General features: G+C 40.2%; 1 protein-coding gene across 2 annotated transcripts in view; it reads right to left on the bottom strand.

The window, feature by feature from the left end:
- The window catches only part of TRANK1 (tetratricopeptide repeat and ankyrin repeat containing 1), a 51155-nt gene that overhangs the window by 15516 nt on the left and 13841 nt on the right, over positions 1 to 21798 (bottom strand). For both annotated transcript variants that reach the window (XM_030229909.2, XM_050970743.1), the window contains exons 6-16: positions 18715 to 18798; positions 15364 to 15502; positions 14791 to 14922; positions 12905 to 13072; positions 10947 to 11102; positions 10327 to 10578; positions 9281 to 9457; positions 5028 to 7901; positions 4228 to 4427; positions 3621 to 3758; positions 674 to 814 (exon numbers count right to left, since the gene is read on the bottom strand). In XM_030229909.2, the coding sequence (XP_030085769.1) occupies positions 674 to 814; positions 3621 to 3758; positions 4228 to 4427; positions 5028 to 7901; positions 9281 to 9457; positions 10327 to 10578; positions 10947 to 11102; positions 12905 to 13072; positions 14791 to 14922; positions 15364 to 15502; positions 18715 to 18798 (4461 nt within the window). The remainder of the gene's footprint in view (positions 1 to 673; positions 815 to 3620; positions 3759 to 4227; positions 4428 to 5027; positions 7902 to 9280; positions 9458 to 10326; positions 10579 to 10946; positions 11103 to 12904; positions 13073 to 14790; positions 14923 to 15363; positions 15503 to 18714; positions 18799 to 21798) is intronic.

Here is a 21798-nt window from a genome sequence, read left to right as displayed (position 1 = left end):
GCAAGAAAGTGCTTTTAAGTAAGCAAGTCTAAATCTTAAATATGGGACTCCAGTTACATAAGTGATTATCCATCTAACTTATAAGCAACTAGTACTACAAATCAGCTGCAGGAATGACAGGCTATTTTCCTATTAATCACTTGCACATACAACTCTTAATTTACCATACAATCCTGAAAATATCTGACTCATCATATTCTAAACAACTTCCTTAATTTCAAGGTAGTGACACCAATTAGAAACCAGACTATAGGAATAATGAATATTGATAAGCTGAATTGCTATTTGCTTTAACCACAGTTGTTCTGTAAATATACCCAAAAGTCTGACACAGGTTCTGTTCTCTAATCAAATTACATTTGCAAACAATCTCTTATCTTATAAAATCAGTATTATATTATATTACATATTATATTATATTACATATTATATTACATATTATATTATATTACATTATATTATATTACATTATATTACATTACATTATATTACATTACATTATATTACATTACATTACATTATATTATATTATATAAATGTGAACAACTATAGAAGGTAAAGCAACCATGATAAACATGGAACTAACAGGATGAAAGGATTTAAGAAATTTCCTTACTTTAAAGATTCAGGAATTTAATTTTTCCTTCCTATTCCTAATGTTACAAAAACTCACCTTGTACATTTCTACATTAAATGGAGTCCTTTCCTGCACACCAGTGACATCCTCTAATGGCACTTCAATTAGCAAGTTGCTTCCCACTTGCACATCCGGATCAGGACTATAAGAAGAAATTATCTTCCATTCTTTGCTAGCCTGAATATCAAGAGAATAAGGTTTATTTGTATGTACCAACTACTACTGCCTACATATGGACAAGATAAGGTTGCATGGTGTGACCTATTCATCCCTACAAGGGAAGAAGGCTCAGAGGAGAAGACTGGAGGAGAAAATTATCTCAGGGAAGAATGTAAAGAAAAATCAGCAATTTTCAATGATAAAACTGAACTTCATCTCAATAGAGCCTTTGCTTGAGATACTTGTAGTCATAAAGGCATATAAACAACTTTCTCTAAAACAGCTAGTAGAGAGTTACACCTTCCTGAGCTGCGCAGGCAAAAGCAAAGATGTGCCTCAGCCCAACAGACTGCGGGAAATCTGAGAAGCAAAGAAAACAAACCTTTCAGAGTGCAACTGGCTTGAGCTGGCTACAAGCTGCATGTTACTTTTCAGGGACTGGGGACAGCCAGCATCATGATGGAGAAGCCAGTGGGAATACATACATACATACATACATACACATATATGTATACACAGGGAGCACTAATGGGAGTCACATCTGTACTGTGATTCCTATGTATATTGCCATTGTTATATTATGCTTGCCTTGGGATTTCAGGATACTGCTATATCACTCTTCTAGATCAAAGTTATATTCAATGCTCAATATATCAAATAAGAAATTTGATATTAAACATGAAAACCTCCTTGGGTGGACTATACATTTTCAGCTAAATACCCTTACAATGATCCTTCTGTGGAGGAAGTCAGGTTTCCTTCACCATGGAGGAGGGTCAAGTTTTAGTCCTAGGAAAGAGGATTTCCTATAAACCCCCAATACCACCAAACTCACTGAAGGGGGGTGTGCTGATTGCTGGGGCAGGCAGCTCCCTGACAGCTTGGGGCAGAATAAAAGGTGGTGGGATAACACTCACAAGCTGCAATCTGTCATACTAAAATCTACTGTCTAAAACACATTGGAGAGATCTTATCCTGCAGGTTAGGAAGGGCAGCCACTAAGTCTCCTCGACTCTACAAAACTGATAAGCTCAGTGAGCCGGACCCACACATATCCCATGCTGGCATATATTCTCACCCTCAGGGCTCCCAGAAAAGATCTGGCTGGTCATTCATGTGATGAATGTATTAAGCTTCGTGTTGAACACCAGTAACTGCTAGTGCTGGTCTCAGCCAGGGGGTGGAATGGCACCTGCCAACACCTCCTCTGGTGAGAACACTCAGAGGTGAGCAAAAGAAACCCACTCATGGGGAAAGTCTAAAAAAGTGTGGTCAGAAAATATTGGACTCCAACACAGAGACATGTGAAAGATGTCTATAAATATGCACAGGCACTCCTAACTATAAGTTAAGTGTGGCAGCAGATCAGTGCTGTGCACTCTCATGCCATGTAGGAAATACCAGCTCCTGATCACACTGCTCTGCAGGCTCCTGATCCCCTGCAAAACTAATAACCTTAAAATCGTGACTACATTCTAAGTGATGTTCATTTTTCCCTTTTGTTATTGAAAATTCCATTTAATCAAAATGTGATTAAATACTGCCAAGTTTCTGGAACAAAATGAAAAATACTCATAATAAGGCTGAAATAGCATTTTTACAATCTCTATATTTCTGAGCTTTCAGCAACACAAAACAAGTTAACTGTCTTCCCGTGTGGGAAAAAAGCAGGAAACCTTTCATGCAATATGTATTTTGAAGTTAAGATTTCAAAAAATCATCAATGAAGATATTCCTAAACCAGTCATAGATTGTAACACGATAACTAGCTAAAGGTATCAGTTTGGTCAAAAGCTTGCTGAGTTTTGGGGGCTTGGCTTTTTTAGATTTTTCTAGATTTTTCATTCACATCTGCTTCCTGAAACAAGACTCTTCTTAAATCCCATTTTCAAGACAAATAAAAAGAAAACCCAACACTTTATGAAGTGCACACAGCCACACTGCTGTGTTTACAACTGTTCAGAGATTCTGCTTTTCTAAATTAGAAAACCCCAGGGTGAGCTGTTTTCTTGCCTGCTTGTTTAGCTGCTCAAATCAACTCAATTACTCATGACTCACAGAAACATGGAAGAATTGTATGAAAACAGTTCTCCAGGCCTGACATACATTAGTCTAAGCTAAAATGCTCTACACAACTCAACTCTGCTAAACTGATTCTGCTAAATCCTGATAAATGGCTTGCTGTTTTCCTGATTACAACTTACTTCACCAGAAACAAATCAATTTTGAGAAATCTACCATGACAGCCAGTGTTTACCTCAAGCTCCTTCCTTCTGCCCTCATCACATAACATTCACTAACCTCTGTGAAGAGTCACCAGTAAGCTGCCCTAAGTTTTCTTGTGGTTTTCATCTGCTGAAAACCACAGGAGACACTGTTCGGAGGGGTAGAGGCAGAGGACATCTGCAACAGGGCTGTTCACAGTGAATGTTTAATCACAGAGTAACTCAGTCATGGGTACATGGAGTGTCTGCAGGCATGTTCAGTAAGGAATACTTGGAATACTTGCCTGGCTGGGGTCAGAGGAGTAGTCTTGGTGTGCAGCAGAAGAGAGTGTGTGTGTGTGTGTGTGTGTGTGTGTGTGTGTGTGTGTGTGTGTCTACAATGTGTATACCCCAAGGTTCTCCCTTAAATTTTAACAGTAAGCCTGAAGGAAAATGCAGCACTTAAGGAAGCACCTTCTCAATTAATAACCCTATGACTTCTGTTTTCTACTGTGATGAAACCACTCATGTTCAGAGAAAAGAGGAAATCCTTCCCCAGCTGAACCACAAATTAGATCACAAGAAAGATGGACTTCAGAAAAAGGATAAGAATTAAATACCTCAGAATCTGTGAAAAAGTTGTAAAGGAGGACATCATCAAATTCCAAGCCCTTTGCTTCATAAATTGTCAGAACAAGTGCCAAACTAAGTTCCTCAGGTATCTTCTCCTTTGCAGTTTCATTTGCCACTAATACCACCTGCCATAAAATACATTATAAAAAACCGTTAGAAAGCAAAAAAGGGGGAAAAAAAAGTAACAGTTGCATAGAGAAAGACAAACATGATGATAATGCAAGAGCCTTCTAAAAACTAGATAACATTTCACAAAGACATTTCAGCACACTCCACAAAAAAGGTCGCAAAGCTGCAACTAGAAGACTGACGAATGCGTGGTATGTGCAGACAGTTTTAGATCTGGTGTACGAAGATTTGGAGTTAGAAAGGAACAGGTCAGACAATACCTCACAACACCAAAAAAAAAAGAACAGAAAGAACCAGACATATTAAGAAGAAACAGAAACCAACACAATAAAGGTTTCTAAGCTTGAAAAGCCTAATTTATCAGTGAGACAAGGGCTTAAAAAAGACATATGTGGGCAGGTCATACAAGACTATTATTTAGCAACAGAGCTGGCAGAATCTGCAAAAAGCCTAAGAAAAGCAAACCTGATGTGCTCCAAATTCTATGGGTTGTGTTTTCCTTTTGTTGCCCCTCAGAAGAATTGCTAGGTCACTAACACTGCAGGACTCCAAGACAATAGGTTTTGGCCCATCAAAGAGACCACGGTCCTGAGGAAGGCGATCAAAGGATTCTGGAAAATAATGCTGGAGCAAATCAACCACTCCAGATGCTAAACGGAGAATACCTGCAAAAAGCAGAATACAGGTTTTAAACTTCAGCCTGAAGTCCCTGCAAACACACTTTTGAAAGGTTCTGCTAGAAATTTGGAATCAAGAGATATAATGACAAAAACACTATCAGGGAAGGCTGATGCTGTAAGCTTCAATTTATGTTTCTGCCAATTTGAGTGGATGTCATTCTTGGGCCTCTAAGGATCAGAAAACATGCTACAGTGGCTTGGCAGCATTGTCACAAAATAAAGATCACAAATGGGAAACAAGTAAGAAAACAAGAAGCAGCACACCAATGCTGCAAAATCTAGTGTTTTGGGGGATAGGACAACAGAAATCAGAATGATAATTTCTTAAAATTTTCCCTCAAACACAGGCAAAGCAACCAGTAAGCATGAGAGTTTGAAAAACTACAATTTTAAAAACATTCATTTTTGGTTTTCCAGTTGAGCTGTCAAAAAACAGAATTGATATATCAGAAAAAGCTGTCCATCTGATCTTTTTGAAAAAAAGGCCACATAGAGACTGGCTTTCAACTGACCAGCAGAAAACTTCAATTATTAGTGACATCTGAAGAGCACAGGCTCTGCTCATAAATAAATTTGTTACTCTACCTGAATGGGACCTGTAGTTCTGGTACAAGTGATAAATCCTTTTCGGTTTCCTAACACGCTGCTTCTTGTTCACAGAGCTCTTGCTTGCGTAATGAAACAGCGACCTCAGGTCACTAAAACGAAAAGCAACTCCTTTCATGATGCTCTGGGCAGTGTCACCAGTCAGAAACATGGCATTGGGGTCATTGATGCATTTCATTAACAGGGCTAGCTCAGCTTGTGTGAAATCCTGTATCTCATCACCATAAAACTCATGGATGGACCACGGCAGTTCCCTGAGCTTTGAAAGTCTTTGAGATAAATTATACAACAAATCTTCTTCATCAAAGTAACCCCTCTGTGATCGTATCTGCTGATAAAGACAGAAGAGGTAATAGATCTCACTCCTGTCTTCCGTGAAGTTTGGTGATCTCTTTCGGCCTAGCTTTTTGTACTGCTCCTCAGTAAGCTTGCCCCCAAAGCAACTCAGTGCCTCAAAAGAGCCTTTCAGAAATGATTTGATTTCTTTCCAAACCAGTGCTGGATTGTACAAGCTTTTACCTTTTATCATTTTTGGCCATATTTCATTTGCAAATACATTATAAGTCACAAAAGTCCAAGGATCACTTTCCTTAGAGCATGCATCTGCAGCTCCTCCATCATCACCATGTTCTGATTCAAGATAAACTTCTTCATCCTCATCCTGCCAATTTGATACAACCAAGTCTTCCTGAGGACTCCAACCAACAATTACTCTTTTAAGACTTCCATCTTCATTTCTTGGAAAAAATGGGTCAGGCATGGATGCATCTAGTAACAGCAACAACTGCTTGGAGGTGACAAACAGTGGAAAATTTTCATCTTTAATGTCTTGTAGCCTGTGAATATTTGGGTCCAGAGGTTTGAAGTGACTGGTCACCTTGGAAGACTTGCTAAGTTCAATGAAATTCTTCTGAACTTCTCGGCACAAGACAGGGTTTTTTGTTACAAAGATCTGGTGCAGGTGCTCCAGTTTGTTTGATGCTTCCGCATTACATGTTTGGTCTTCTTCATGGTCACTGTATGAATTCATTTCTGCACCAGCCATGCCCCCGGGAATCTTTTCATACTCACTGTCCTGGTTTTGCTCATCACTCACCTGCTCCTCACTTGAATTATCACTCTCATGTTCTAGTTCACTCTCTTCCTTCCCTGAACTAGCTTTTTCAACCTCACTGCACTGTCTCTGCTGCCACGTCTGCCTCTCCAACAGAGGTCCATCTGCCAAGGTGGATTTTTCCCAGTATGAATAGAATTTCTTCCAAAGCCTATACAAGCAGCAAGTTGTCTTCCCTGTCCCACTTCGCCCAATTAAAATGATTGGTTCCATAGGCTTTGGATTGAGATCAATCACTGCGTACTCCAGCTCCCCAACACGGAAAGGGTAATCAACAGAAGACTGCACATCATTTATAATGTTAAGTGCCATGTTAGTACTGAAGCTGTGAAATTTCATTATATTGTATTCCAGTTCTGCTGCACTAGCTGGAGGGAAATACTCAGGCATGGTATGTTCTTTTGATTTTTCTGCCTCCATGTCTTCAATGTAACAACGTGGAACACGCTTCTGCGTTGTCACACTGTGGTTCTGATGCCCTTCGTTTATACCCTTGAGCTTTTTCCTCAAAATGCAGGATAAGCCACGGTTGTAGGAAATGCATATATTTTCTAAGGCACGGTTCAGCTTGCAGTGGTCAAGAACAATGGCCCAAATTCTAATTATTTCTGTGTAAACTCTACCTGATTTTTCTAGACGACTTTTTGTCTGTTCGGTCTCCATGATCTTTTCTGGACTCTCACTGCAACGAGGAGAAAAGTCAATGGCAAGTTCCCATAGCATTCTTGCACCTTTGCCCAGTTTGGCTTCATACAGCTGGATATCAGCTTTCAAGTGTTTCAGTGGCTTCTGGAGGCCCCTAGACCATTCCCCATTGCCAAGGCGCTTAATTGCCATGATGGTTTTAGCTTTCAGATAATGAGGCACAGCTTTACTGCTCAAAGTCTTTAGCATTTCAGGAGTGCACTCTATTTCCCAAGTCATGTTATCAAACTCCTGCACATATGCCTCAATATCCAGACTCTTCCCTTTTTCTCCCTCTAGTTCTTCCTTCTCTCCATCAGGCAGGGCCATACTAAATTCCCCTGCTCCCTTTTTCTCCCAGTCATCCCCTTTTCTTTCAGGATGAGCTATGCTTCCACAAGGTTGTAAGGAACTCCTTCCCTTTTCCAAATTAGTCTGGGCTGAAGATGGCTTTTGTACCAGAGGATGATCCTTTTTCAGGGTGTCACTCACTTTCAGTTGCTGAATTAAAGCTGTGATTGCCTGCACTAGACTTTCCTGCAGTGTTAAGGGGCTGTTTATTCCTTCTGTTTCCTGCTTTGCCAACTGACCCTTTTTTGTTTTCATGGAACATGGGGTTTTCAAATCATTATGCACTGCGTTGCCAGATGGTGCCTTTAATGAGAACCCAGATGAAGAACGCCCCGTGCTCTTTGACTGTGAAATCTCAGAGGCTGGAATGGGTTTAGATATTTTAACCAACTGCCCTGCTCTGTCTTGGCGGTGCTTCTTCTTCTCCTGCATGGCATTATTCCAGGCTTCTAGCAGTGGATCTCTCTTCTTAATTCTATGCATCACATCTTTTCCTGATTTGTTTTTTATGTGGAAGTTAATGTCAAATTTTGCCAATAACTCCACTATTCTCTTAGTCTGCTTTGAAAATCCTCTCTGGAAAACAATATGCATCACTGTATTTCCAGTGGCATCTTGTATGTTTGGATTAAGATATGGAAAGTCAGTTGGTCTTGAAGCAAAGAGGTCAAGTAGATAATTTAGGATGTTTAAACCAGCGCCATCTGAAAGCAAGAGAATAAACAGAAAATAAACTAACTCGCTTTACAAGTCTGCATTGTATGCCAACAATTTCAATACTTTTTTTTTTCTGCTGCTAGTAAATGAAAATCAGTTGCTTTTAAAAAGAAAAACAAAATCTACATTTCATGTTTATAAAATATACTCACCTGTAACAGCTCAAAACTGAGCTTTCCCAAGTTTCAGGAAAAAGGCAGCAAGGCTTTAGAAATTCCTAGTGCTGCAATTATTCCCACAGCATCAGTCAATTTCATTCCTTTTTAACCTCTGGGTACAGACAGATTTGTTCATTTTCCAACATCAGCCCTGACTGCTTCCCAAAGGACACTGGTGTCCTGTCATCCAGACAAGCAGCAGCTCAAGACAGTGCTCTGGGGTCATTTGGTTCACTTTAATAAGGAACCCAAAAGTAATCTGCTGCAGATAACTTTGCTTTACTAAAATAACCTGCAGGAAATCCAAATTATTTCCTGATATTTGAGGTTCCTGGAGCAACTACCTACAAAATAAGATTAGTTACTTCCCCTCCGGGGGGGAAAAAAATACATATATATTCTACAACTTTCTAGATTTCATCCAGATAATAGATGTGATTTAAATGAGACAATATACGTGAAACACTTCTATTCTAGCTGTAAAATAGTGGCATGCCAAAATCACTGTAAAGAAATTGCACATCATAAACTCTGCACGGTGAAAAATATTTCAGAGAACATTTTGTCACGGGACTTCTTAATTTTTGATTTTAAAATGACAACTGCCATTATCTATGATTTTAATTTCTCTAAAGCCATTCAATGAAATATTTATGCTTCAAAAATTAATAAATTCAATATTTTAAATCATTTAAATGCTTCAACTCAAAAATGCATTTTTTTCTTAACCTAAAGTCAAACCTGATTTAGGGGATCAATTCCACAGTTTATCCTAATTTTTTATATTTTTACATAAGCCCTGCAGTTCTTTCACTTACTTCTCCCCCAAACAAAACTGTACTTGATTTATGACTGAACAAAAACTGATAAACAGATTTCAGATGCCACTGCAGGATTTCCTTCAAAGTCTGCTCCCGTTGCTCTGACTTTACCTTTGTTTCTTCCAACCCACCAGGCACTCATTTTACAGGGTTTCAGAGAGGAGCCTTCCTTGATTCCCCCATGTCACCTGAGCTGCCATTACCCTTCCTTACAGTCCCAGCCAGCAGAGCCACAAAGCAGAACACATCAGCTTAACAGCTGTGTATCCTCTGGCCTGCAGACTCTGGGGGCTGAGTGAGACAGTCAGACATGCTGATCCACTGTCCCTGCAACAGCAGAACGGGCAGGTAAGGTATGGAGAATCTTTCCAGCAGCAGGAGCCTTACCTTTTTTATCTAAACAGATGAAAACTGCAGCATGCAAAGGAGTATCTCCTTGTGTAACAGAGAGGTTTCGAGGGTCTGCGCCTTTGGTCAGCAGCAAATATGCCAGTTCAAAAGAATTCTTTCTGAGGCATATTTTCAGTGGTATTTCAGAGTTGGCTCCAAAACCATCAGGCAGAGCTGGTGTGAAGGACAGGAAAATATCAGGGTTTAAACCTAGTACACCAATCTGCTAACTGCAGAAAGTTCTCAACAGATGCAGTCAGATGCTGCTTGTCAGGCAGGTAATAGGGGTAATTTTTTTTGGTCAGCTTTTTACGTGTATCTGGTAAAACACTCTTTGACTAAGAAGATCTTCATCATTTCCCCTTGTCTGCCATTAAACTGAACAACCAGTCCTTCTGTTGTGATAAGAAGACATAAAGGCCAGAACATATCTTCTCCAAGTCAGTCAGTCATTGACTGAAACAAGAGGCTTCCTTGCTCCTCTGGCCTTCAAAGGCTTCAACAGGACCATGTCTCCATAACTTATAGCCAACATCAAGCTATAAGATTAAATGAAATATGCCACAGGGATCCTAGGAACAAGCTCATGCAAAACACAAAGTATGATGATGTCTACACTAGTTAAAAAAAGAAAGACATCTGGTCATGCCTTTGAAATCAACGAAGTAGTCCTTACTTGTAGCATAACAGCAGACTGAACTCAGACTGTGGCTTACACTTTCTACCACGACAATATTGTGGCTGAAAACAGAGAAATTGAGGCCCCAAAGAAACTACAGGTGCAGGAGCAATGATAGTCCCTGGCCTTTTACTAACCCTAGGAGACAAATTTAATTTGATAAACATCTTCCACCCATGCACGCTTACTAGCTACGCCATGTCCCACACAGCATATGCAGCCAATGCATTGCACTCCAACAAGCTGCTGCACGTACACAGAGCCACAAAAACCCCATGTGTTGGTATTTCTGAGACTATCTTGCTCCCAACATGTCAAATAACATACTGCACATCTTATAGCACATTAATATCACAGTTTTCACCTCCTCGTTCAAGCAAGCATCTTATGAGGTGCACTTGTGCGTCCAGTTTTTCACACTGTTGGATAATGTTGCCAATGTCGACATCTGAAAGACTGCAGGTTTTGAAGAGTCCTCCACCTGATGGATTTTCCCCATCAGCTTTCCCTGTTAGGAGCAGCAAAACTTTATGCCACATTTGCTTCCCCAGCAACTGTTTTATGAAGCTGTTAGCACAGGCACTGGAGATGCTGCATGAGATTTCTTCAGGGATTTCTGTAAGACAGTCAAGACAACTCACTCAACGACACATAATGAAATCCACCTCATTGTAAACTAGTTTCAGAACAATTAACTTGTTAAATTGAAAGTAAGGAACAGCAAAATATATCTTTCCATCCTTATGCTGTCAGCCAAGTCAGTTTGAACATTTTGATACATCATGAATTTCTGTGCATATTCCATTGGTTCTAAGTGCAAAACACAACATTAAATATAATTAAAAGCACATTGTTCCAGTCATAAAAGTTACAGAAACACATAACAGAAGGAAGGGTAAAAGGGCAGTAAGTTTATGTTAGCACCAAACACATTTTTCGTGGCAATTAATTTTTGTGAAAGGAAGAACTGGGAACTCACTGCACCTTTCACAGAAGACAGCAATTTCAGAAATCGCTTAACTGCATCTTCCTTCAATACATTTTTATTATGTGCTCCATTTTCACACCTGTAGAACTGGACAAACTGTTCCAGAACATCCTGGAGAGAATCTGTATCAGCTGTGGCACTTCCATTCTCTCCTGCAAAACATTACAGAAATTGAAAATCCACTTCCCTGCCAGCATGTTTTCAGGGCAAGACTGTAATGCATTACATCCCAGGGCTCTAAGAAATGTGTAGTGACAGATTAAAAACAGATGGCTGAAACTCTTAGTGACAATGCCAGTCCTGTGATGGATTTCTGACCCCAAAGAAAATTTGATACTTTCATCAAATACTCTTGTTCTGGTTTTGCCTGGGATAGTTATTTTTCTTCTTGGTAAATGGTGCAGTGCCATGCTTTGGATGTAGGACAAGGATACTGCTGATAGCACAGTGATGTTCTGGTTGTTGCTGAGCAGTGCTCACCCTGAGACAAGCACTTCTCCCTGTCCCATATTCTGCCAGCGAGCAGGTGCACAACAAGCTGGGAGGAAGCATGGCCAGGACAGCTAATCCGAACTGGCCAAAGGATATTCCATACCAAAGAATGTCATGTGCATTATATGAACTATGGGGAATTGGCCATGAAGGGACCATTGCTTCTTGGGGATGGGCTGAGCATCAGTTAGTGGGGCATGAGCAATTGTACTGAGCAACATGTGTGTTTCCTGAGGTTTATTCCTCTCTCTTTCTCCTATTTATGACTATAACAATAATAATAAGAGTGGTAGTAATTTACTTTATTTCAATTTTTAGACTGTTCTTAGCTCAACCCACCATGGGAGTGAAGGGGAAGTGAGTGAGCTGCTGCTTGGTACTTAGCTGGCAGCTGAGGTCAAACCATGACTCCATTTACCATAATTCACAGGCTGAAAACTGTAATAGCTTCTGTATGCAGGCAGGAAAATGCTGCAATTATATAATTGCTCAGAATTTTTAGAGTAGATGACTAAACACATGTAATGTTTGCAGCATACCCTTTTAACAAGCTTGTCTTATTCCCCACTGCCATTTTAAAAATACAGCCATAAAATAATTTCTCCTCTTAAAATTAAAAAACAAAGCCAAAAATACACACCAGACGAAAATGTTACCTACAAGTTTTAAGAGATATTCATGTAATGGGAAATAGCAGATTTTAAAGCAATGTTCCAATAAACGCCCTTAAACAAACACCAAAAAGCTTGGCTTGGATTTACTAAATGCTTCAAAAAATTCAGATACATGAAAGACCAAATAAAACAGTAGCTTTATCTCTTAGGACAAAGAGAGAGACAACATTGGTCATCTTTTTCGAAAGAAGGACTAACCTCACACTGTTACCTGTAAAGCTGAGGCTTATTCTCCAACCTCCCATTTACACTAAGCTCAAAAAACTTGCAGGCTGTGCATCCCCAAAGAACCGTAAAAACCAAAAAACCTTAGCCACAAAAGACAGTGCAACCTGAAATGCCAACCAAAACCATTATTACAGAGGTAATATTACCATTATTACCAGAGGTATTGGTGTTAACCTCCTAATGGAGAACCACTGTGCTAAAACCTTCTTCAGAGAAGAGATCTCCACAGCAAAGAAAGAAAACCTCCTTTGCCAGGAGCTGTAAGATGCAAGCAAATGAAACCTACTGTTTTCCAATAAACTTATAAGCAATACACACATGAAAACTGAGATGTAGCCTAAAAACTTTGCTTTATGCCAAGCTTGATCTGAACAACACTTGGCCAGCAGTTGCTTTCAAGCAAGAACAAAATGTTCACTATTGACTAGCAGGAGATCACAGTGACAACTCACAGGGAAAGTTACATAAAACACACCCACAATAACTTTTTTGAAATAAAACGATTTTGTACCTAAAGGTTATAATTTTAAAACAGGTAAAGCACACACTGCATGTAGTACCTGTCTGTTTCCCAGAAGAAGTGATTTTCTCAATCTGCTTGCTGACTTCTTTTACAGCATCAAAGTTTTTGTTCTTTTTCAAGATATCTATGACATATCTTGACCGTGCATCTGGAACAGTGGGATCAACCCCAAAATTGAGGAGCATGATCACATCTTCTGTTTGTCCTAAAGGAATACATGAAAAAAAAAAAAAGAAAGGAAGAATAATTCACATTTTTCAGATTTTTTTTTCTGTTTTCTTTTTTAATTACTTGGCACAATTTCAAGCATAATTTTAACTTTAAAAAAAATCTAAATTCTTCCAGTGTCATAAGTTGACAGGGTGGAAGTCAAAGGTTGGACTTGAAGATCTCAGAGGCCTTTTGCAAACTGAATGATTCTGTGATTTTATGATTTATAATATTTATTATATATAGCTATAAAGAAATAAACTTTAGTACATACATATAAAAATAGATGCTTTCTAATAAAATATATATTACATAAAAACATAAACGTTAGTATATAAATACATATTTAAAATATGTGCTCTCTACGTAATAAATACCATATGAATACTACCAAATAAACTTTAAGCATCCAAAAGTCTGGAATTATCTTGGCTGTGATGTTTGCTTCCTGTTGCCACCTCGTGGGCAGAGTAAGGAATACAATGAAAAAAGCCACGGTAACAAAATGAAATCCCACAGAAAGTGTGAAGGAAAGCATTTAGTTTGCCTCCTCTGACAAGGCACACTGCTATATAGGCCTTCAATTTCCACCTATTTAAAAGAACAGGAGATGCCTGACATCAAATTATAACTTAGTTTGCCAGGAATTTTGTGGTCCTTTAAAAATTTTGTAATGAACTATGTTTACTTAGCTAAGGAATGTTTGACTGTGTTACTTTAGCTGGTTTTAATTTAGATCTGTGTTGGCTGAGTGTCAGCAGAAGACCCTGAGAAATTACTTCACCAGCCTGCAGAAATGAACTCAATAGGCCCATACTCCTTAGAGAACTTAATCAATAGCTGAAGAACCAAATTCAATAAAGGATTGTTTAATGCTGTCCTATAACTAGAGCTTAATTAAATACCATAGAACAAGAAAGATACCTTGAGAGAGTTAAGGAGTCAAAGCCCTATACACCCCAGAAAACTTGATTTAGTACATTGCAGGTGCAGTAAAGGAGCCACTTTGTAGGCTTATACAGACCAGACAACTTAATCAGTAGTAATTGTCTAACCAGGACAGCAAATGTAATAAAGCACTGTTTACCTGGATAAAACTTGGGTTATTCATTTGTAAAAAAAGATAGATGAGATGTTCTGGTGGTAATTAAGAAGAACAAAACACTTATACCATAATGCAATAAACTGGGGGGGGGGTTGGGAGTGTCTGTAAAAAAAAAGTTTGATGCTATAGTGTATATAAATGACAGAAAATTTATTGTTTCTTCGAACATGTCTGTGTCAAATGAATACTCAATATGTTCCCAATTTTGACTCAAAATTGTTACTAGGAATGTTCATCTCACAGGTTTTGCTGTTAGATTTAAAACTCTTTGTCTCAGGCCTCCAGGTGGTCGAAAGCGATTTTAAGGGCCCATCAAAATTTAAAAATTTTAACTTCTAGGATTCTAAAAACTGCCACATACTTGTGAGAAAACCCTAACCAGACAAACCAAAGAGCAAAGAAAATGGTCACACATCAGGCATACAAATTTAAAAAGGAATTCTTGGAATGTTTAAACATCAGCTGCCACTACAAGTCTGCATTTACATACTTTCTCATTTTCTTCCTTAGCATGAAATATTTAACACGAGGATCTGAAACTGTCTTCCATTATAGATTTGTCCATATGAAAACAAAACAATACACACACAAAAAAAAAGAGTATTTACTGCGTTTCTGTGAATATTCACTGGAACAGGCCACAATATGCAGCAGGGTCTGTCCATCTCTGTCTTTCTGGTTGATCCTATCCTTCAGCTCTGGCCTCCAAGTCAGCAACCATCTGAAGAGATGATTCTTCGCTGAAATGATAAAAACGCACACTTAGAGAAACAGATCCTGGGGTTTTTTCCCATTTGCAGTGGCAAGATGCAAATCTAAGGTTGAATCATGACTCTACTACACACAAAGAAACTGCAGCTCCATACTGAGATGGGGGAAAGAAACACCATACCTTATTAAAGCTGGCATATTCAGGTTACAAAAGACCCATATCAATCACACTTTTGTTTCAAAACACAGAAAAGAACAATTATATTAGGTTTCCACTACTATCAGGCATGGGTGATCAAGGAGAATGTTTACAACATTTCTAAAAGTGTGCTTTATTGGCATGTGCAAGGTTATACCTAGATGACCTGACCTGAGCTGTTGGGACTTTTTTTTTAATTTAAAAAAGGTCCAGTGGTCAGTCCTCTGATAAAAGCCAGCATTGTTTTATTTTAGCTGCAGATGTCACTCACTTGCTTTGATGCATAGTCTGATAACAGCATGCAGCGGATACAGTCCGATGGACTCAGCCTTGGCCCCAATGGAAATCAGCCACTTGACTAACTCTGCTACTTCCTGCAGCTTCTCACCATGACCATACAACTCAGAAGTCTGGTCAAAGAGAAATGTTACAACACGTTACAACACGTTATTTTTACATACACAAAAAGCATTTGTTTTCAATATTTTCTATATTTTCATGACAAGAATCAGTAGCACAACAACAACCAAGCCATAGCCACTGTAAAATGGAACTATTTATTTATTTCATAGACTTACACAGAATGGCTCGGGTTGGAAGGGACCTTGAATACCATCTAGTTTCAACCCCCTGCCACAGGCAGGTACACCTTTCACTACACCAGGCTGCTCAGAGCTCCATTCAACCTCAAACACTTCCAGAAATGGGGCATTCACAACTTCTCTGGGCAGCCTGTTCCAGTGTTTCAGCACCCTCTGAGTAAAGAATTTCTTCTTGATATCTAAACCTGCTGTCTTTCACTCTGAATCCATTCCCCTCGACCTGTCACCACGTGCTCTTGTAAAAAGTCTCTCCCCATCTTTTTTTGTGGGCTCCCTTCAGGTACTGTAAGGCCACAATTACAAAGCCTTCTCTTTCCCAGGCTGAAGAATTGCATTTCTTTCAGCCTTTCCTGACGGGAGAGGTGCTCCATTCCCATAATCATCTTGTTGGCCTCTCAGTCCCAACAATCACATCAGATATGGTGTGGCCTTCAGGACCAGGCTGGCAATGGTCCCTCTGCACTTGGCACTGGTGAGGCCACATCACAAGTCCTGTGTTCTGTTCTGAGCCACTCACTACAGGAACAATATTGCAGCGCTGGAGTGCATCCAGATAAAGGCAATGGAGCAGGTAAAAGGTTCTGGAGCACAAGTCTGATCAGGAGAGGCTGAAGGAACTTGGATTGTTTAGGCTGGAGAAAAGGAGGCTAAGGAGACACTTCACTGTTCTCTACAGCTTCCTTTCAGGAAGCTATAGCCAATTGGGGGCTGGTCTCTCAACAACTTCCAGGTGAAAGAAGGAGGAGAAATGGCTTTAAGTTGGGTCAGCAGAGGTTCAGATCTGATATTAGGGAAAAAAAATGACTAAAAGAGTGGTTAGGCACTGGAATAAGTTGCCCCGGGAGGTGGTGGAGTCACCAACTCAGGGAGTGTTCAAGAGACATCTGAATGTGGCAATTGGAGTTTAAGGATCATTATAATGCTGTTGTGTTGATTGTGAAGGTCTCTTTCAACCTCGATGATTCTGAGAAACTACACAGCCTGAGCAAAAGCCAGCTGAACTTAAAAAGTATGCTCTAGCAAGGACTTAATGAACATGAAGCACAGTCTACAAGGGGTATAGCAATATAGGATACTGTGGAGGTTTGCAGCAGAAGCTAAGATGAAAATTGAGACAATATGCCAGAAGGATCAGGACATGAGGAGGTGGTCGGAAACAGTGTTCAGACAAAACTTCTCCACTTGTGCCAGTCATCTTTTTAAATAGCAGCCTTCACACATGCTTCCAACATTTACAAATAAATCTTTTTTTCTAATACTTCATGCCAAATTTTAACTGGCAAGAATTACTCTTTAAGCACAGTTATCAAACCAAAATACAACAGATTATAGGGAGAATGTAGGAGCAGCAGGGGAAGTTTGAGTTGTCAGAAAGCCTAATTTTCTAATTTTTGCAAAGGAGGATCGGGATTTTTCATCTTGGTTCTTTCAGCCTTCCATGTGTACAACAAACCCACTAAAACAGGTAAGATTGGTTGGGCCAATTCAACAAAAAAAGGGCTGTACTATTTGTAAAGCCTGCCCATTTTTCCTGCCTCAATGAGGCATTTTGCTTTGCTGGAAGATACTTTGTTAATACTCTGCATGGGTCTTCTGCTGTGTTTCCAGGCTTCACTGCCAGTGTGGAGTTACTGTGCTAGCATTGGCACAGCACACCTAATGATACCCAACCAAGACATGCTTGCATATATCCATTCACTAATTCTTCCACTATCTCTAAAACAAGCCTGTGAGGAGATGTGAATTTATTTCCTTTGCAGTACCCAGGCATTGTCCTGGGAAGGCTGTGAGAAGATCAGAGAAAAGAATGATAAACAATTCTTATCTTCATTTGCTGCACCTGCTGTTGTGAACACGTGGAATGTGTTATGGAGATTTGTTTCCCAAAGGGTGGTTTCTTAATTGGCCAGTGGTGATGGTGTTTGGATTCAAGGACCAGTTGGGTCCACCTGTATCGTGACTGTAAGGGCAATGGGTTTCTTAATAACTATAGAATAATGAAGTGATTGATCAGCCTTCTGAGAAGCATGGAGTCAATGCTAGTTATTACCCACCTGCAGTGACATAAACCTTTGTGAGAAACAGCAAAGCCTGATACTGAGAAAATTGGGAAGCATGAGAGAAAGTACACACTGTCTGAAAACAGGAAAGGCTTCCTGTTTCTTCAAAGCCTGCAAACCTTGAGGAAACCAACAGTCAGGCTGACAGATTTATTACAGGCCTGCAGCTGGGTTGCATGCGAAGGACTGAACAAAAATTCTCACACTAACTGTATAAATACTGTCTTAACTATGCAATAAACAGATTCATTTTGCCCTCGGCTTGAGTCTCGCAGTCATACATCACCAAACCTTGCCAGACAGTTAACAGCAAGCAGAGATAGTACAGTTACCACAGCTAATGTCTTCTAAAGTTCATCTCAGGAAAGAAACTGTAAGAAATAGAGAAATTCTTTTCTGTGAGGGTGGTAAGGCACTGGAACAGGTTGTCCAGAGAAGCTATGGGTGCTCATTCCTGGCAGCATTCAAAGCCAGCTTGGATGGGGCATTGAGCACCCTGGTCTAGTGGAAGGTGTCCCTGCCCATGACAGGGGGGTGGAACTAGACAACCTTTAACATCCCTTCCAACCCAAATCATTCTAGGAGTCTATGGTAAAGCCCAGTGGAATTTCTCAATTTCTCACACTGTGAGATGCCTTTAGAAAGCTGGTATGTCTCTGCTATGGAAACTGGCTGCTCCTGAGCTGCAGAGCTGGTGAACTCCCAGCAGCTCTTGGCTCACAGACAGCTTCCAACTACACCTTTGTAATACTAATACACCTTGGAAATAATTAATTTTATTCAGAAATATTACATTACATGAAGTTAAATTTTCAAACAAATAGATGATAAAGTATAATCCTATAACATCCATGTATTATTTTTCATTTTATTTTTTTGGTTCAAGATGGAAAATCTCTCACTAAAGTTATTAGAAAGAAAAGAAATAGATACAAGGAAAAATTAAAAACATGAACTTACCTCAAAGAGATTCTTCAGAGATACTTGGTTAACTCTGAGATCACGGGGCAACTCTTGCTTCTCAGACAACAACAACAGACAAGACTGGAAAAAAACCCCCAATCATTAATGCTCTTATAAGCACACTTAAAACTTTGTTTTTCACTACCTCATCAGATCTTGTCAGAAAGTCAAGACAGGCTAACAATACTTCAGATCTTTTTGTAATATGACAACTGAACCTCAGTTTTTAATTTTCAACTGAATTAATGTAATATACAGTGGAGCGTAGGAAGTTACGAGTGATGAAAGTTTCCTCAGAAATAAAACATGTTAAAAAAGTTAGGCCCTAAAAGATTCTCCAATACTTGGAATACTTCCACTGCTTGGAAGTAACCCTTTGCTTTAGGAATGGACCTTTACACTGGGGACAAGACTGTCCAGCTAACACTAACATCCCAAGCAGAAAGCAAAAAATGAATACTGTATCTTCTTCTGCTTTCTTCCATTTTCTGAGTTTCTCTAAAAAACTTTGCCTTGCTCCTTGAAAACCCACCTAGCTTCACCAGAAGACAAGGGAAGGACTATGGATGCCATCTACCTGCCATCTTCTGTAAGGCCTTCAGTACAGTGCCCCACAAGAGTCTTAGCTCTAAATTGAGGTGATACCAGTTCAATGAATGGACTGCTGGAAGGATAAGGAATTGGCAGAATGGCTGTATCCAAAGAGCTGTAGTCAATGGCTAAGTGTCCAAGTGGAAACCAGTAATGAGTGGTGTCCCTCCAGTGCCTGTAGTGGGACCAGTACATTCACTGCCTTCATTAATGACATTGCCAGTGGGACTGTGAGGTGCCTTCGATCGCTCAGCGAGTTTGCAGACGGCACCAAGCTGAGTGATGCAGCTGGTAATGCCCAAGGGAAGGACTGACATCCAGAGGGACTCCGACAGGCTTGAGCAGCAGGCCCATGGGAAGCCCAGGAAGTTCAACAAGGCCAAGCGCAAGGTCTTCCACCTGGGTCAGGGCAATCCCTAGTATCAATACAGACTGAGGAAAAAGGACCTGTGGGATAATGGTGGATGAAAAATAGGATAAAAGCCAGCAATGTGCACTCGCAGCCCAGAAAACAAACAGGATCCTGAGCTGCATGAAAAGTAGCATGGTCAGCAAGTCAAGGGAGGTGACTCCACCTCTCTGCTCCACTGAGACCAGCCTTGAATGTTACATCCATCCCTGAGGTCTCCAGTACAGAAAAGACATGGACCTGTTAGAATGAGTCCAGAGGAGAGCCACAAAGTGGAGCAACTCTCCATCCCTCAATTAGATGGGGATGGAGCAACTCTCCTGTAATGAAGGGCTGAGAAAGCTGGGGTTATTCAGCCTGAGGAAGGTTTCAGGGAAAACTTACTGCAATAACATCAATATAAAAAGGGGGATTTCAAAAAAAGATTTTTTAACACGGCCTTTGTGACAGGACAAGTGGCAACAGTTTTAACCTCAAAGAGCGTTTGCTCTCATTGGACATAAGGAAAAAATTCTTTATGATACAGGTGGTGAGGCACTGGAACAGGCTGCCCAGTGAAGCTCTGAATGCCCCATCCGTAAGAGTGTTGAAGGTCAGGTTTGGCCAGCCTTTCAGAAATGCGATCTAATGAGAGATGTCCCTGCCCAGAGTAAGGGCTTGGACGGGGCACGTGGGGCTCCAGTGCATCCATAGCTCCAGTGTGAGCCCTCCACAGTCTGTGGTACTGTCAGAAGCCTGTTCCTTCATGGTCTCTCCACAAGCTACTCTGCCTAAGAAGAGTGGTGGTAAAGTGGTGGTAAACAGCTTGAACTTTACCTTATTTGTAAAAGTTATCAATGATGGATAGAGAAGGGAAGGTCACACTGCTTATGGTCTTGAAGAATGCTGAGACCAGCCTGACCCATCAATCCCAGAGTTACACATTCTGAGGATGTGAAAAACAGTGTTTCCTGACAGAAACTGGTACCGGTGACAACACAGCAAAGTTCCTGATAAAGGAACCAACAGGTGATACTACTGATAACTTATCTAAAGCTGCTAAGCTGACACAGCCAGCCTAGAAATACATGACTGACAGTCCCTTTATACAACAAAAGCACAGTCACACTTTTAAAAAGCAGGGTCTTCTAACATATCCCTTCCTGTATGTGTGCAGAGATTCCTCCCCTGAGTGGAGATTCCCATCAAGGTTACTCCTGGAGGCTGAGCAAAAAGAGGTTTGCCCATGGTCACTGGCATGGGTGAGTAACATCAATCTCTACTTAATAACAATTTAGCTATCTTTAATACCAATGCTTTACTATTGCTTCAATAAACAGTACACTATTATATTGTATATACATTATTATATAGTATTTACAACTGTTATAACTATCTGTACTATGTAGTAAATAATTCTGATTTAAGTATTTTAGTCTGATCATTATCATAAATTTAAATAAGCTATTAATTTTATTAACATGTATATATTTGGTTTGCCATCCTTAATCCTGTGGACAAAGTCATATAAAGGCTCAACTACACATAAAACATCTGCCATTCACCAAGTCTGGGAGGAGGATTGGATCCAACAGCATCTAGGCACCTCTCTGAGGAGTTCAGAAAGCCAGTGGGTCCTGTCTGAACCTTATGACTCAACAGGAGGGCTTCCCTGATAAACCTCAACTGAAGCTTCCATTTCGCCTGTGACAGGCTGCAAAGTAGCCCCTTGCTTGGGCCTGGGAGCACCTCCTCCTCCTCTACCCCTGGGGCTCACAGTGCTGTTTCTCTCACTCTTTCTCCCTCACTCTCCTGTCGGAGCCAGCTGGAAGTGATGCAGGTCCAGCCACTCCTCACAGGTGCCCTGCTGGCCCTACTGCCAGCACCTCACCAACAGCACCCCATACAGGTGTAACTGTGATCAATTTTTTCCACAGTTGAGAGAGGACTAAAATAATTTCATATGATCTACCTTTTTCTAAATTATCTCGCTTTGCTCAACAACCCTGTATGAGATGCTCCTTTATTGTGGGTCTTTCACAGACAGTTTCAAAAACCCAGCTTGTCATACAGAAGGAAAAGTAAAAGAGACCACAAATAAA

The sequence above is a fragment of the Serinus canaria genome, chromosome 2, assembly GCF_022539315.1.
Source record: "Serinus canaria isolate serCan28SL12 chromosome 2, serCan2020, whole genome shotgun sequence".
Taxonomy (NCBI): Eukaryota; Metazoa; Chordata; class Aves; order Passeriformes; family Fringillidae; genus Serinus; species Serinus canaria.
Note: the sequence above shows the minus strand (reverse complement) of the source record. Positions and strands in the feature narration are given on the sequence as shown.